Source organism: Fusarium solani, assembly GCF_023522795.1.
Source record: "Fusarium solani strain SB1 chromosome Unknown bctg00000001, whole genome shotgun sequence".
In the NCBI taxonomy this organism is placed as follows: domain Eukaryota; kingdom Fungi; phylum Ascomycota; class Sordariomycetes; order Hypocreales; family Nectriaceae; genus Fusarium; species Fusarium solani.
In genome coordinates this window covers 3118892-3135934 of record NW_027072156.1, presented here as the reverse complement: position 1 = coordinate 3135934, position 17043 = coordinate 3118892, and the positions used below count along the sequence as shown (strand labels likewise).

At 54.6% G+C, this 17043-nt stretch overlaps 4 protein-coding genes across 4 annotated transcripts; 2 read left to right on the top strand and 2 right to left on the bottom strand.

Moving 5' to 3' along the window:
• Positions 1-750: 750 nt before the first annotated feature.
• Positions 751-2886, top strand: MRS44_003089 (uncharacterized protein; the record flags this gene model as incomplete). Its single annotated transcript, XM_065623084.1, has 7 exons — positions 751-881; positions 951-1032; positions 1086-1235; positions 1293-1656; positions 1715-1962; positions 2016-2123; positions 2179-2886. 7 exons carry the CDS (start codon positions 751-753, stop codon positions 2884-2886), a joined length of 1791 nt encoding a protein of 596 aa, XP_065479156.1.
• A 5362-nt stretch (positions 2887-8248) lies between these two features.
• MRS44_003088 (uncharacterized protein) lies at positions 8249-8641 on the bottom strand (the record flags this gene model as incomplete). Its single annotated transcript, XM_065623083.1, has 1 exon — positions 8249-8641. The coding sequence occupies one exon, from the start codon at positions 8639-8641 to the stop codon at positions 8249-8251; it is 393 nt and encodes a 130-aa protein (XP_065479155.1).
• A 2174-nt stretch (positions 8642-10815) lies between these two features.
• MRS44_003087 (uncharacterized protein) lies at positions 10816-12372 on the top strand (the record flags this gene model as incomplete). Its single annotated transcript, XM_046268320.2, has 2 exons — positions 10816-12186; positions 12241-12372. The coding sequence occupies 2 exons, from the start codon at positions 10816-10818 to the stop codon at positions 12370-12372; spliced, it is 1503 nt and encodes a 500-aa protein (XP_046137198.1).
• Positions 12373-14714: 2342 nt separating this feature from the next.
• On the bottom strand, positions 14715-16051 carry MRS44_003086 (uncharacterized protein; the record flags this gene model as incomplete). Its single annotated transcript, XM_046268319.2, has 2 exons — positions 14715-15783; positions 15849-16051. 2 exons carry the CDS (start codon positions 16049-16051, stop codon positions 14715-14717), a joined length of 1272 nt encoding a protein of 423 aa, XP_046137197.2.
• Positions 16052-17043: the final 992 nt, after the last annotated feature.

The following is a 17043-nucleotide window of genomic DNA, read 5'->3' as shown; positions in this document are numbered from 1 at the left end:
GGATCGCGATAGATAGATCGGATGGAAGAGTTGTCCATCATGGATGAGACGGAAGGATCCACCGAGCCTCAACGCAGACCTGCACCGCCTCCCCCACTCAAAGCCCGGCCCATTGAGCTCTAGTGGGGCCGAGGGTCTTTGACGGGATCGTGACAGGGCTGGCAGGGGAGCAGGGGAGGAAGAAGGAACGGAACCTACCTACTGTAGTGTACCTGCCTCGGGGGTTCCGTCAGTCAGCCTTCAGTGCTGAATCCGCCCTGCCTGTCGCGCCTTCCCAGAACTTAGGTGCCGTCCAGCCCGGCATGGCGGCAGGGAAGGAACCTGAAGGACCACAAGGCGCGTCAGCTGCCGGCGCACCATTTGCCCTTCTCGGCAACTGTTAGGTTGTAGTTACCAGGTACTGTACCGCAGCTATTGGATCTAAGGCCTCTCCCATCTCCAACTGGAATAAGCAGCCACAAGACCAAGTTGATTCTCAATGACCCCAAGCCCGTTAGCCCAATCTTGCTTTTTTTCATTGTGACCCTCACTCTCCTCCACACTCTCTCACTCTTTCCATCTCCCTTGACTTGTCAAACCTCGTCTCCCAACTCAAGGCGCAAACTGTGACGTTCAAGCCCATCATCGTCCCCCTCTCATCGCGGGGTGCGGGGCAAGCAAATCCACCGAAAAACAGGACAAACGCGCATCCTCATACCCATCCATTCTCCTCAGCTCGCCAGTGCCGCTCGATATTGCCTCTCCTCCACCATGGATACCTCTCAATCCGCACCGGTCCCTGAGATCAGGCCGTCGTTCACTTTCCCATCGCCTCAGGTCAAGGTTGACTGCCACGATGAAGCCGTCGACGACAACCCCCCGCCACCCCTCGCCCACCACCTGTAAGTCCACCACCAGGTCAACGCGCTTAGAGACCATAGCCTTCGCCTGACACCGCGACCCAATGCTAGGACCGAGCCTACCGCTGTCCATCGCTTCTCGAGCCCCATGCGACACCACAAGCGAACCCCAAGTGCCCATCGCGAAGTCAAGGTCTTCTTGTCGCAACCCACACTCATGGATCTCGGCTCACCCTTCTCCTATAGGAAACCCTCGATGCGCAGACGCAGTTCGGAAACGAAGATGCTGACGGAAAGTCGAATTACCGCGTGAACCAATATACCATCTTGGAGGAGATCGGGAGAGGCTCATATGGTGCCGTTCATCTCGCGACGGATCAGTTTGGCCATGAGTATGTGAGTTTCTACTTGCGCCCACAATCTCATACTGTCTTCGACTTCTAATCTCCCCAGGCTGTCAAAGAATTCTCAAAAGCTCGTCTTCGAAAACGTGCTCAGTCGTATATCTTGAGGCAGGGCCCTCGAGGCCCTAGACGTATGGGCCCTGGCTTCGGATTCAATGCTCGCGCCACCGAGAGCAACGATGCGCTGCACTTCATTCGCGAGGAAATCGCCATCATGAAGAAGTTATATCACCCCAATCTGGTCCAGCTTTACGAGGTGCTGGATGACCCCGAGGAGGATTCCATCTACATGGTCTTGGAGATGTGCAGGAAAGGTGTCGTCATGAAGGTCGGTCTGGATGAACAGGCTGAGCCATATCCCGAAGAGAACTGCCGTTACTGGTTCCGCGACTTGATTCTGGCCATTGAGTACCGTAAGTGACCTCTCGGGCTATTTCGTTACCCTTGTCGTGACTGACAACTTCGCCCTAGTTCACGCCCAAGGCATCATCCACCGAGACATTAAGCCCGACAATCTTCTCTTGTCGGATGATGATGTCCTCAAGGTGGTTGATTTTGGCGTGTCCGAGATGTTCCAGAAGCCAGAGAACATGAGGACAGCAAAGTCTGCTGGCTCGCCCGCGTTTCTCCCCCCGAGCTTTGCGGCAAGCATGCTGATGTCTCGGGCACTGCCGCTGATATCTGGTCTATGGGCGTCTCACTATACTGCCTCAAATATGGTCGGATACCCTTCAACCGCGAAGGCGTGCTAGACATGTATGATGCTATCAAGTCGGATGAGCCGCAAATCCCCGAAGACGAGAACCCTGATTTTGTCGACCTGATGAGTAAGATCCTCGAAAAGGACCCAGAGAAGCGTATCACCATGGATAAACTCCGAGTTAGATTCCCACCTTTGGAAGGTTAGCGACACTCTTGACTGACTTTTAGTATAGGAGCATCCCTGGGTGACCCAGAAAGGAGCTGATCCCCTGCTCCCCGCAGAGGAGAACTGTGCCAACATGATCGAGCCCCCAAATGAACTCGAGGTCATCCGCGCCTTCACGCGTAAGATGAATCACCTCCTCTGCGTTATGAAGGCCATCCACCGCTTCAAGAACATATTGGCTAGGCATCGCGCCAGCTCTCGACCTGGGTCAGGCACCCCTAACCAGATGCAGGGTGCCTTTGATGCATCGCAGGAGAGGGCCAAAGCTGAAGTGATTGAGGCCTTACTCTCGCAGCGACGGAAAGCCCAGGCTCAAAAGCTCGTGAAAGAAGACAACGAAACACCGCCAGCAAGGGATGATAGGGAGGAGGATGTGCCTTTCTTGGGCATCGGTACGGGTGCCAGGGACGACTTTGCCAAAGACGAGGCTACTCCCGGCCTGGTCTCAGATTCTCCAACTGCCGTCGACTTTAACGTCTACGATCGGGCGTATGAGAGCGCTATCGAAAACATCACTTCGGGGCAGAATGACTCGTCACGCAAACCGACCGTGTACCTAACCAAGTTCGTCAAGGATGCGAAGAACATAAAAGGGGTCCCCGAACTTGTCGAGGGCGTAGATACGCCCAAAGACGAAGATCGGCAGGCGTCCTCGAGCTCGACGGGCACGATAACACAGCTGACATCGAAGCTGGACGTGTCTGATGCCAAGTAAGACAATTTTTAGACTGAGAGTTGCTAGTCGATAGCAATACCCGCACTAGCAGGAGGGCCTCAAGGTTGGATACCATATGCAGGGAAACGGGCGTTCTGGAAGATAACCAATGGTACATAGCTGGGAAACCCAGATTGATCAGCTCGATGGGCAGGGGAGCAAGCGAGATACCATGGCGATACGTTATTTCTTGGTAGCCGAATGGAACATGATATCCCCTGGCATGCGGATGTGCATTGCATTTGTGGCAAGTGGCCTGCGGATAATGCGGTGCGGCACGGATCGACATGAGAACAACAGCATGGATGGTCTTGATATATTGCCTCTTCATATCTCTGGCCCGCACAGATGAGTGTTCTGGAGGCCCGAAACTCTCCGACACCGCCGGATTTAAGTGGGTGAGTATTGGTCACTTGTATTCTTGGCATCCCCGTAATAGAATGGTTGGCGGCATCTCTGTCGCGGAACCGGGAAGCAGGTAGGGGACAAAAGGCCTGCTGCTAGCATCCTATCTCTCAAGATACACGGCAAGAGACGCACTGGCCAGGCACAGATGACGGGGCCTGGGAAGAGTACAACCAGTGAAGCGCCCATCCACGGCCGAGATGCATCATGATACGCTGTTGAGATGGCGGTTGAAGAGAAAATTTTTGTCCATGATGGCTGACGCCCTGTGGATAGCTGCCGTGAGACCCTGCGGCCAGCCACGGCATGAAACACCATGACAGGTCGGTCAGTGGATAACAAGAAGAAGCGGTTGGCTGCCAGCGAGAAAGGAGGGCAGAGAAAACTAGGCACGGCAACGGGGAGCTCTCCCGAGGACGGGATATTAATCCAGGCCATGCGCTTCGTACATAAGTGGGCGCCGCGGCGGTACATAGCCGCGCCAGGAACACCCGACGCCACGTGGAAAACGTTGCTCAAGGTGTCACTGTACATAAAGTGTACTGCCAGAGCTCGCCTCCCTGGCCCCCATAGTTCCTCGACAGACGGCAAAGTCCAAGCTGCCGTGAGACACTACTGGGTGTGAGACAGGGGTTGAACTGCCATCTGGCAGGGCCTTGAGATGGAAGCTTCGATAAGCTTGTGTGGGCCGCAGGGGTAGCTTTCGGGAACAGAGCCAGGGTTGAGATGGATGGTTGGTGCTTATTGACGGTGAGCCAGTGAGCTGTCGGCCATAGACCACGGGGAGCCAAGGTGAAGAAATTCCGTTATCCAGTTGTCGGTGTAGTTGAACAAACCCAGTCGCAAAGACTCTTGGGGGGTAGAACAAGACGGTGTGACGTTAGGGTGAGACTGCAAATTCGGACGTCTCAAGGCTCATTGATCGACAAGGAGACGTGGGATGCAAAACATGACGCTCTCGTGCTTCGTGGGTTATCTCCTGACTGAAAAATATCCTGCCGTGTCGCATAGCCGCACAACTTACTGATGTGATAGAATTAACACGAGATTCAGCGCGTCTAATCCACAGTCCCGCCAACGCCATTGTGTGGGAACTAAAAGCCGGTGAGGGAGGCAAGGGCTGTGTGACCTTGTCTTTCCTCAATGGAGCATCCCGTAATCTTGAAACTGTCAAGCTTTCTGCTTGCTTGTGTTGGGGATGCAGCCTCGACCATGACCGCTTACAGCCAAGAATTGGTGAGATCCATGTAAATAGCAAACTTGTGGCGGCACATGTCTCGCTTCTGCCGAAAGTGCAAGTCGAAATAGAGCCAGTCCCGGCGCCACCAATGCCAGATTTCTTTAACTATACCCCTGGATTGGGCGCATATCAGTCAACCAGGATATCCAACCCCTTTTGTATGCAATCGGCATGTATGCAAACGCACGCGAGCTGATGGCGGACGGCTCTTGGATTCGGTGGTTGCGGAATGCGAAGCGGGTTCCGCGTAACCCTGAGAGGCGGATAAGCAATGAGCCAGCCTCGGTAGGTGCAGTACGTATGTACGCGCGCGGTGGGCACTGGTGGCGGTAGCTCATGCTTGGGTGTGGAGGTGCCAGCTATGGCAGCTCGGGGACATTGTGTCGGTCGTGGAAACGCAAGATCATTGAGGTTCCGTGACCCTTGAACCTGGGCAGACAAATGCTCATGGAGAACGGCTCCGGACTTGCTGGAGGCCTCTGTCTGCGCCGCTGGGGTTCTCAGTAATTCGCTTCAGAGCTCATGTAGCCGGAGCTAGCTCAAGGTAGCATAGGCCGGTGGAGTCCTGGCTGGGAGCTCCCAGACCGCAGCTGCGGGAGACAGGGAGGGTAGAAGCAATGGAGCAATCTCGGAGACGCGGGGGCGGTGCACGGAGAGGATACCTGCACATCGTACCTGGATAGGAAAAATTAAAACAACGAGAAAGCAGCGGCATCGGCAGGAGGTCATGCCACTTCATCGTGCTTTGTGCCCGTTGTCCTGCTGCGTGCATGGAAATCCCTCATACTATCCTCTCACTTAGCGAGCGCGAACAGGGCCGATTCGTCGGAAGAACGAGGTCGAGATCCTGCGGTTTTCCGCACCAAACTCCTAACTGCTAGTGTTGCTAGCTCAACGGCTCGGGCTAAGTGAAGTGACGTTGGTTGCGCATGCTTGAACGAGTTGGTGGACAAAATCCCAAGGAGGAAATCATTGGTGCTGGCGGGTTTATCTGGCCTTGGTGATCACAGAACGGGCGTAATAGCATAGACGGAATCAACCTCGTGAAGGTTGCTTGTGGTGGTTGCTTAGGCCAACACAACTCTAATAACCAATGGTAATTAGTCGTCTCTGATGGTGGGAAACACAAAGTACCTAGGACAGACATATATGTAAGGAATACACCTGCCAAGGCTGAAAGAAGAGTGTACAGGCATTTCTGTCACCACCTTTTGGCGCCTTGCCCTCCTTGCCGAATACGCACGAGGGAGTCTCCGGGGCCCCGGGACCTTTCATTTTGACGTACGTCCATCGTCTGTGGGATGGATGCAAGGCCTGCAGACGGCTAGGCGAATGCTCCCCCGGGGGCATTCCGAACGCGGTGCAGACATGCGCATGGAAGAACCAACGTCTTGGTGCTTCTCGTTGGGGTCCTCCCGCTTCTGGGCCGATGTGGTTGAAGTGTAGAGCCGGATTCAGCGGACAAGAGTGGACGCGTCGTGAAGGGAAGAGGCTGGCGGAAGAGCAAGAGTGGAGGCATTGAAACAATCCAATGGCTAGTGGATGATGGCTTTGCTCCAGACCAGCAGAGTGTTGCAAGATAATGTAGAGGTAGGTAAGCAACCTTGAAGTCAGTTTAGTCGGTGAGCGCAGCATGTTGGCTGTAACAATCCAGGCAGTAGCGAAGCCGAGCCCCATGCCCAGGCAGGTACCTCCTTCAAGTGGAGGCAGGCCCGGCACCAAAACAACAAAATGCATGCAAGCAAAACAATATCCTCTATCATCGCGACTCGACTCTTGAGCGAATCTACACCACATCTTTGACGATCGTAGATTCTGGTCCACCTACCAGGTATTCGGCCAAGATTCGCAGATGAGCAGGTCAATGCTTACACAGGGTTCATCAAGAAAATGCCAATGTTGTAAGGCCAGCCAATAACCGACAAGAACGCATCTGGGCGTCAAGCGCCCAGCACCCTCGCCATTCTTCAGGTCCATGCCCAGGCCAGGGCAGGTATTGTAGCGGAGTTATCCATCCATCCATCATGGATGCCCTCTGCGCCTTCAGCGGCTGGGGCAGCACGGCGCACAAGGTCTTGAGCGCTCTGGGCGAACGGCATTGAACAGAGGCTGCGTGAGATTCGACTGCTGCAGATCTCGCGCATATTGGACTGCAGCTTCCATCTGTTAGACCTCGGCTCAAGTCTTGGCAGCCCTAGCAATGCCACCGACAATTCGACACCCAGAACCCCTTGAACTGACCTGGATCAGTCATTTCCCTCTGTATGTTCATGATGTTGGTGAGCAATGGCTGACTTGAACTCTTTCTCGGCCAGGATCACCCTCTCAACGACGGGCAATTCGGTGACCCCAAAGCAAAGCACCTTTGGCAGCCCCTCCGCGCCGCTCCCCACATTTTTGGCATCCCTGTCTAGCCGGATCTCTGTTCATGTCCATCTGGTGCTCAAGCACTGACCTACCTATGCGCCATTTTCTTGGCGCTTTCTGTAGGTGGAGTTGGGGTCCGCACAAGGTCCAAGGATGGACGACTCGCTCAGGTGGATTTCATCATCAAGCACAAAAGCCAGCCAGCCCAGCTGCGGAAAGGGGCCAGATTCTGGGAGGCAAGAGGTTTGCGCAACAGTGACAAGATAAGGTAGCTGACAAAGAGAGGCTCAGACATGCGCTGGGATATCAAATCTGCGAGGCTCATCAATCCATCTGGAAACACAAAACACGCAGCTTGGTCAGCGAAATGATAGCACATGTCAGTGGGCAGCGGGTAGCGACAGCTTTCCGAGAACGGTAGGTCGGGGCCCATCCCATGTCTTGCGCGAGTGTGGGCAGAAGTCCCTGGACGGACAGGACGAAGCAATTTTCACAAACCGTCACTGCATTCACGCCCGTCGTGCAGGGCGACCCAGCCATCTCACGGTCCAGGTAAACGGCAATTCAACACTCACCTCACAGAATAGTAATTCGAGGGTAAGCGGCGACAACGTCAGCAACCAGTTCCTCGGAGCAATGGGTTGCTCGAATCTTCCACGGCTTTTTCTCTTGTCCCCTGGTCGCCTTTGGCTACGAATCGGTCTCGACGCTCCAGACTCTCAGTTCGACCTGTCTTGGGCCTGCCTAGACTTCCAAGGTTGTTAGAGTCACATCCGAGGCGCCCCGAAAGATTTGGAGACGGAGCAGTCGAACACCGAGGGTACCCACAGACGTGCACCGCATCAGCCGCTGCATCGTCGTCTCTGTGCTTCCAGTGCCAACGTCTAAGTTGGTACCGAGTCGAAGAAGCACGGTAACTCTTCCGTGTCGCCTCAGCCCTTGATTAAGAGGAATGGACCATGGATGGGCCCTGATCAACCAGCCCTTCACCTCCGCCTCCTCGTCATATTACCTTGTGCGAGTGCCGCGCGGCTGGGCAGACGGTTTTCGCTGGGGCCTCGCCTCTGCACAGCCTTGGGTTGCCATACCGAAAGAGTCACCGCATTGCATCGTATGGCTTGTCTGGTACATGATGCTGAAATGTCGAGGTGCTTCGATTTTTTGTCTGCCAGCCTGTCTCGTCGCACCCCGTTTTGCAGGGACCGGATCGCTGATTGCCGGTTCTTACAGATCTGCCGTCATACAATCAGGTGCTCCCTCGGTTTTCCGGCTTTGTTCGCCCTCTCTACGTCACCGCCTTTGATTTTTGATCGTCTTTGAACCCGGGCAGTTCGGGTGGTGCTTGGCAACCTACGAAAAGTAAAGGAGGACAGGGGAGAGGAGCAAAGTAAAGAAAAGGATGGAGGCTCGGCTTCGGTGGGTGACGGACCCGGGAGGACGAGAAGGAAAGAAAAAAGCACGTTCTTCTGTTGCAGGGGCTTCTTCGCCGCAAAGCTTGGCTGATTCTTGAGGACCGTGGCTATTCTTTTTTTTCGGATTTTGAAAGCAGATGAGGGTTATTGCAGGTACTGGGTGGTACCCCATACCAAAGCCTACCTCGTTTGTACCCATCTTTGACGACAGGTGGTGCTTGGCGTTTCCCGGGCTGAGGTACCGTGCCGTCTTGGCCAGCCCAAAGGAGACCTTGCAGGGCGGGTCTTCCCACCATGCAGAGCCGTGCTGTACTTGGGAGGGAATTCCCATTTTGGTACCTGGACCTCATGGCTCGGATGTACATCATGAGTCCCATGGCCGCCCACTGCATCTTTGGTGGCCCCTCCTTTTCATGACGGCGTTTTGCGAGGGCCAGGCCAGGCGGGTTCTGTGCTGTACCAGGGCTCACACATGGAGCACAGCACAGAGAGATGGTCAAACCCACCCCTTGAATCCAAAGTTACGAGTCGGAAATAATTGAGCGGCCAGGGAGATATTCGAAACGGCGGCTTGGGTGATCAAAGCATCAGCAGCTGTCCTGATGACCGCCGGCAATGCAGCCTCTGGTCCTCCCTGCTGCTTGCTGCGGAGTCCATGGTCAAAAGGAGAGCGAGCCACCGACAGGAGAGTTGGGACAAGAAAAAGGCTTTGTTCCTCCAGGCCGAAGCCGCCCGTCAGCCAGACAGGCCAGGGAGCCCCCAACAAAGATTCGAGAGGGTCATCGAACCTGACCTGAGGCAAGATGGACAAGAGTCACGAAACAATTGAATGATAAATAGTAAGCAAGAAGGAAAAACTTGGAGGGACATGGAGCCGAGCCAGGTCGGCATATGCCTCTATTGGATCCATGGCAACATGATTTGCTGCTCCGTACTCCGTAATAAGGTACTAATTATTGAAAAATCCATCCATCCCACAAGCTGGCATCCATTCATGGATGGAACACAAGCCGAAGAGACGCTGTACCTGACTGTACAGCGAGTACTGTACTTTACCGGACCCCACATCGACCCTACCTGCGTTACCCGCCCGCTTCGCCCTCACCCTCGCCCTCGTACTTTGGTCCATTTCTTGCGCTCCATTTCTCATTTCGCTCCCGCCAGCGATTGAGGTGTAATACAGTAGCTCGCAGGTAGCGACCTTGGCTACATGCGAATTGACCTTAATTATCGCGGCCGGCCAAGTACCTCACTCCCGTGCTTGCGTACCGCTTGCCTACCTTACCTACCTACATCCGTACACGCCTATTGCTTTCCTGCTTAGCTTTGCTCTGGCTCTTTCTTACCTTATACTTCCCAAGCCCTTATTCACACCCTTTCCCCCGTGCCCTCTTCTTAAATTCCCGCGTCCTGTTTTTCCCTTTCACTTCACCTAACTTACCCTCACCTCACCTCCATCTTCGCCTGTTGCGCTCTCTCTCCTGCTTTTCTTCTCGCCCTCCTCCTCCTCCTACTTCTCCTCCCATCCACCGAAACCCTTGCGGTTTTCTGGCGCGTTCACAGCAAGCAGATCGCCCCATCTTTGTTCTGTGGTACGAGCAGAGTTTCCCGCCCCAAGCTACGGGCGCCCGAGCCCAGCAACGCCTGTAAGGCGTCTCTCTTCAGCGCCACGGAGCGTGTCTCTTCACCTACCTACCGCCCTCGACTCGGATTTCTTGGGGTTTCGTTGGACGGGTTGCTCGCCATCTTCGCATCGCGCGGTCCCTGCAAGCCGACATCCGCAACTTGCATTTGGTTCCTTTCTTGGCATTCATCATCATCAGCCAAGAGAGGCAGCGAGGGTCTCAGCGAACTCGCCTTTGGTTGCTTTTCCGGGGTCTGGCGGCCTAGAGAGGAACGCACGCCTGTAGGCTGTACGCCGATACCATTCATCAAATACCTTCCGGGTTTCCTGGGAGGTGTTGTCCGCCTTTGCCTCGGGTCTTGATTCACCGTCCATCCCACCAACAGCCGCCACTGACTTACTGGCTATCCACCAGCCCGTCACCTCCTCCACCTCTGTACGGACAGGCGCTGCCTTACTTCTCCAGCTCCTGCTGTCATCGACGCTCGCCTCCTCGCCTTGCTTTGCTTCGCCTCATCTCCACTTCCCGCCAAGATCCAGAAACAGCTCACAGATCCGCCCTGTCCTGTTTTTGATCTTCTTGGACTCGACTTCTTTTTCCCCCTCCCCTCCAGCACTTTTCTTCTCGGTACCGCATTTCTTACCTGGCTTATTGTCGCACGTACGCCCGGCATAGCCCGTCGTCTGTAGGCTGATCCGTTGCGCGACACTGCTCGAGTCGTGCTTGCGCCTGTCCGCGCTGCGCTTGTGCTTGTGCCTCACTCTGGTGTTGCACCGATTCGCCGCATATTCTACCATCACCGCACCGCTTACTCTCTCCGCGCCAGTCGCTTTCTCAACACCCGAGACACTCTTGCTCTTCTCTTTGACCTCTTACGAAGATGCCAAACCTCCCAGGTTCCTCTAAGCCGCCCTCCGCATCGAGCTCGAAACCCTCGTCCATTAAGTCACAGGATGGCGTCAAGAAATCCCCTGGTTTGACGCCGCAGAACGGTACAGGCCTTAATGGCACTCCTTCCGACACTCATTTGAAGCCCCCGGACAAGTCATCAGTCAAGAATCGTCTCACCCGCATGTTCTCCTCCAAGGACCCTTCTCGAGTTCCAACCCCCGCCCCGTCCTCAGCCGACCTTCCTAACCGTCCGCGGGCTTCATCAACGAATGGCACCTCAACCCCTGCTGGGAAAACCTCGTCCGCCGAGAAGGGTGGTGAGAAGTCTACGACCAAGTCAACCGAAAAGCCGACGTCTGCGGCAAAAACAACCAAGCCTTCAAGTAGCAAGGAACAACTTCAACGATTCGTCCTCGATGCCGAGTTCCAAGGCGGCCATGAGCATCACCTCAGGTCTAGCAGACGCCAGGAGAAGCTGACAGACATGTGGAGAACGTTTCTGCGCAAAAAGCAAGACGCTCCTGAACACGACCTTTCCCTCGTCTCAAATTGGGTGGACACTCTACAGCAGGAGAAGGAAGAGGCCAGTGACAAAAAGGGCGGGCCCAACGCAACAACAACCCTGGTTGAAAAGTACGGCAAATGTCAAGAGGTTGTCGGACGTGGGGCTTTCGGCATTGTTCGGATTTCCCACAAGAAGGTCGGTGGCAGTGGCGAGAAGCTCTTTGCTGTCAAGGAATTTCGACGGAGACCCGAAGAAACCGAAAAGAAGTATAGCAAGCGACTGACGGCCGAGTTCTGCATCTCATCATCGCTCCGCCACCCTAACGTTATTCACACTCTAGATCTCCTCAAGGATGCCAAGGGAGATTATTGTGAAGTGATGGAGTTCTGTGCCGGAGGTGATTTGTACACCCTTGTCCTGTCGAGTGGCAAGCTCGAGGTGCAAGAGGCCGACTGCTTCTTCAAGCAAATGATGCGAGGTGTCGAATACCTGCACGAAATGGGTGTGGCGCACCGTGACCTCAAGCCGGAAAACCTCCTCCTGACGACGCGTGGTGCTCTCAAGATTACCGATTTCGGTAACGGAGAGTGCTTCCGCATGGCATGGGAGACGGATGCGCACATGGTTTCTGGCCTTTGCGGCTCGGCTCCTTATATCGCCCCTGAAGAGTACACAGACAAGGAGTTTGATGCTCGAGCAGTTGACGTGTGGGCTTGCGGTGTTATTTACATGGCAATGCGCACAGGTCGTCATCTCTGGCGACTTGCCAAGAAGGATGACGACGAGTTTTATGCTCGCTATCTCGAAGGTCGCCGAGATGAGGAGGGTTACGGCCCCATCGAGTCTCTTCATCGGGTAGGTTCATGGGCGCTGCATGGCAATGAAGGAGTCTGCTAACATGTGCCCTAGGCTCGCTGTCGTAATGTCATCTACTCGGTTCTTGACCCTCACCCGACTCGCCGCTTGACAGCCGCCCAAGTCCTTAAGTCAGAATGGGTGCGCGAGATCAAGCTCTGTAAGGCCGGCGAGGAGGGTCTGTAAGGGGATAGTTTGTGTTGATGATCCTGGAGCTAGAGCCACGACATGATGGCTTGGCCAAGGGGGTTATCGATGCATGTGCCTTTTGTTATGCAAAAGAGCACCCAGATGGAATACCAATCTCTCACGAGACGGAATGGGTAGGCTAAGGCGTCCACTGGCGTCACCTCCCGGCTGACGATTCGATGACCTATCGTTTGGATTATTTCCTATGTCATTTGATACTGAGCACTGGTGTTGGGCGCATGTGTAAACAGACACGAAGTCTTTTGGTTTTTGGAGCGTATCATGCGTGGGCAGACGGGACGGGACGGGACGGGACGGGGTTTTTCTTTCTCTCTCTTTCCCCTATTCAAAGGATGGAGAAGGGTGGCAGGAATTGGTTACCTATGCCCTGGAATTGGGCCGGCGATATAGGGAGGTTCACGATGTTGACAGACATGCATGTCAAGAGGTTGCATTTTTCATTTTCCAAAGCGAGGCAGAACAGGACAGAACACACACACACAATGGACATGACGAAGGGCTTCGCTGCAGATTCTGGGAAGAGTCCCAAGCAAGGATGGAGACCATGAATTGATGGAGGAATTGATCCAGTGTGGGCGGATGGGTATGGTTATATGAGAGGAGGAGAAGGAGAAGGAGAAGGGTGAAGTTACGGTTTGTGTGCGGACACTGAGGAAATAGGATCTATCTCGCACAGATATTTCATGGGGTATCAAGATAGTCTTATATATCTCTTTGACGCAAACCAGGGCTTCAAGCAAACCAAAATAGACGAGACGTTGATGTCGGCCTTGAGCCCTGAGTTCTATGAAAGACAGCGCTGTAACCAACCCACGTGCCCAATATCCGAATCCGAGTTCTCGACTGCTGCTGAAACAAGCCAAACCCAAAAACACTCACCGAGCTCTTCCCAATCCGTCGCGACCTAAGCTTTGCCTCTAGCAGGGAAGAAAGGCAGAGAGAGAAGAGTGTACTACTACGTAGTATGTCCTGCAGTATGTTCTAGACTCGTTCGCGACGCGCCCCGCCCACCAGCCGCGAACCCGATGGTTTGGCACTGGACATGGGGGACGAGTCATTTTTTTTTTTTCGGCCTGGGTGTTCTCTGGTTTTATCAGTTTTGCGCGGCGTTTCAGTCGGGGAAAGTTTAATTTTTTGAAAGACGGTCAAGGAAACGCTTTGACGGTGGTGGAAAGTTTATGTGAGTGGAAGGAAGGGAGTGAGCGGCTTCTTTGACATGAGGGAGTCTCGATATATTTGGAGGCATTATTGGCTGTCTAATTGGTGTTGCAATAGGTAACCGGGTGAAATGGATAACGAATACTATGAAGAGAATCATCATGGATGATCATAAGACAGTTGAAAGTACTATCAAAGGCAAGACACACCCGTGCAAAGCATCATCTCACGCCGAGACCACAAAAAGGTGGCTACACGGTTTAGGAAAAATGAATAGCCTTAAGCACAGACTCAATAGCTCTGTCATTAACCAATTTAATCAAGGACTTGCATTGGATCACGAGGTTGCATCTCACTCTCGACTACTACGCAATAGAGTAACCAGATTGGTTGAGCACAGACAAAGACAACGCAGCAGTCACCGGCAAAGGAACATTGAGTTGAAATATCCTGCTGTCAGGTGCGTAAATCCCATTCGAGTTTCTCCATACTTGAAAACTCTTCCCATACCTATCTGACTGAGGTCAGTTGACTTGACTGCCTCGACAACCAGAAAACCAGAACTATCCGCGACCATCTTGGGCCGGAACCGACGTAACTATGCATACAAATAAACAATGTAATCAACCCATCCGTCCTCCTTGTATTGAGGCCCAGTAGTACACCAGCCCCCCCTGGGATCATTGCGTTACCGACTAGGTACCGCTTCAATGTCCCTTTTTGCCACGATCCCTATGTTGCGAGCCTCTTGTCGAGAGCTCGATGAAATAATATAAAACCCAAGACCCATAAAGTCCAAGAGAGTTGCTGCCGACCATGGCAGCCCAGCAAGCCAATCCCCACCGACTTGTTGCCGGTCCGAGAATAGAGGCTGTCCAGGTAGATAGGCCTGGACCTCCAAAGACCCCTTAGGATATCGACGCAAAACCCTCATGGAGTCGTTAGAACAAAGACATTACATCCCACTCGATACACCCCCCATTCCGTGACCGCCAGATTCTCATATCTTTTTGAACAAAATTCGGAGGCAAGCTGCGCAGTAATAGTGTAGAAATAATGAACAAGAATGACGCCTCAGCTGGCAGGCTGAATCGAGCCTAGGCCAGACATACTCCGAGGTCGTCCAGTTGTAAAGAATTATTGGTATATCGTATGTAGGTTTACGAGTGGAATAGATCCCAAGCCCGTTCACATAATCGGATAAACTCCTCCTTCTTCTGTCGCTGAGTTTCGGGGCTGTCGCGTCCGGCGCCAAAAGGTCCACGGCGAGTGGGAGCAGGGCCATGGCCCAGGGGAGGGCTGCCATCCTCATATTCGGCTCGCGTCCGGCGCTTGCTGGCACTTCGTGAGGCCTCAACAGGCCGGCTTCCAGGAGCGGGAGATGGAGGAGTCGGGGGCTGGTGTCCGCCGTAGTGGACCAGCTTGGGAAGAAGCTCGGGTCGGCCACCGGCAAGGTCTTGCTGAGCCTCCTCGGCAGATCTGTACTCGCGGCTACGGCCGGGCGTCGGGGCCTGGGGAAGAGGGGGGTGTCCAGGGGACGTCAAAGGTCCCCGAGAGCTGGGGCCACTGGGGTAGAGGGACTGAGGAGCATTGTCGGGGTGTGCTGAGAGGCCCTGGCCAAAGACGTCGCTGATGGGCGGCAGTCGGTTGTTGGTCTGGTTAGCAGGGACGTGGTGGATGTGCGAGGTGCTGGACAGGTTAGAGGGCTGGTTGGCGATATGTCGGGTCATGGGAGCAGGGTGCTGTCGACCAGTGAAGCTGTGACCAAGAGGCGCCGACTGGATAACTCGCTCGTTGGCGAACTGCTCGTGAGAGGGAGCAACAATAGAGAGGCCTGGAGGGGCCTTGTTTCTTCGCGACATGCCAGGCGTCTTGGCGGCGAACTGGGAGACGGGATCCTTGTCGGAGCCGTCACCTTTAGCAGACTGTTGGTGCAGTCTCGCTTCGATAATGTGTCGCTGCTGTTCTCGAACCGACATACTTCGCTGGAGCTGCTCCTTCATGACGGGGTCCTGGGTGACAAAGCCAGGGGAGAGACACGCAATACCGACTTCCTGGATACCGAGGCCTTCGCGGGCGGTCATCGGCCGCGCAGAGCCGGGCTGGTTCGATTTGAGTGTGTTCTTTGACAGGTCGAGTCTTCGCGGCCGGGGTCGCGTGTTGGTCATACCGGGGGAGGCGGGCTCCTTCTTGACGACAATCTTGGGAGGCGCGCCGGTAGATCGAGAGCTAGAGAGACAGGCAGTGTCAGCAAGAGGGAAAATTTGGGTGGTCAAGGAGTAATTGAGGCTTACGCGCTGGGGGGCGAGGACTTGGGACCAGAGCCGGCAGCTTTGGGGCTGCTGCTGTTGGATGAGTGCGCTGTCGCATTCGATGCTGAAGGGGCGGCGGCGGACCGCTGTGCAGAGGGAGAAACAGCGGTGGTTGAAACCGACGTGTGCGCAGGAGGCAGCTCAGAGTATGAGGGCCTCTCGTGAGGAGCGGGAGAGGGGGCCATTGCGATTGCAGCACTCATAGTGAAAGGAGCGGATGCAGGGCTGGCTGTGGGAATTGGCGAAAGGTGGTTCGTAGTTGGCAGGGTGCGAGGAGACCTGCAAGGAGGGCGAGAGGCCAGTCGGGCCAGTCAGCGAGCCAGAGTGAGCCGAGCTGCTGGGTTTTTCTGGGTCTCGCGAGTTGGAGGCTTCCTGTCTTGGCGAGGAAAATGGATGGTTCGGCGAGGGCCGCGAGACAGGAATGGAAGCGATCGTGGACGTGGCAGACTCGAGTCAGCACGAGATTTCTGTCTTGTCGCGGAACAAGATGGAGCAATGGAAGGCTCGCTGTCCAGAACTGGGAGGCTGGCGAGGGTAGGTAGCTCAGCTCAGCAAGGAAGGCCGCGATGTCTGGTTGGTGGTTCGACTCGACGGCTGGGGCTCCTTTAGTTGTCCAAGCTCAAACCGGGCGGTTCAGCTCTGTGCGAGATGTGACAGAGCAAAGTCGAAGGCTGGGTTGGGTAATTTTCCTCTTTTCCGGCAAAGAGGAGGACGATCGAGAAATCGAAATTAAAAATAAGATAAGAAGAGGCGGCAGAAAAAGAAGACAAAAAGGACAATTATTAGTCTCGCCTCTGTTCGCTGCTGACGATTGATTTGATTGATTGATTGAGGGAGTGAAAAGCCAGGGGGCGTCAGAGTGGTTCGGTCGGTCGACTGGCGACTTGTTTTAACATGGAACTTCAGGTGTGGGTTGTTGGCTCGGCAGGCCCGCGTTTGGCGTGTTTCGCCCAACTCAGTTCAGTTGGTGCGTAGGAAGCAGCGGGCAAACGGCCAAAGAAGGGTCGCTTGGTTCTTTTGGGTAAAAGATGGGCGCGGGGTGCTTCCGCTGGACGGCCACTAGAACAGCTGGATTACAGCGAAAAGAGGTGGTGAAGCGAGGGAGAGACAATCGACAATGTCCTGGTATTGGATCTTGTCGCCGTTGGAACAAGGAATCCGGTAAGTACAGCGCAGT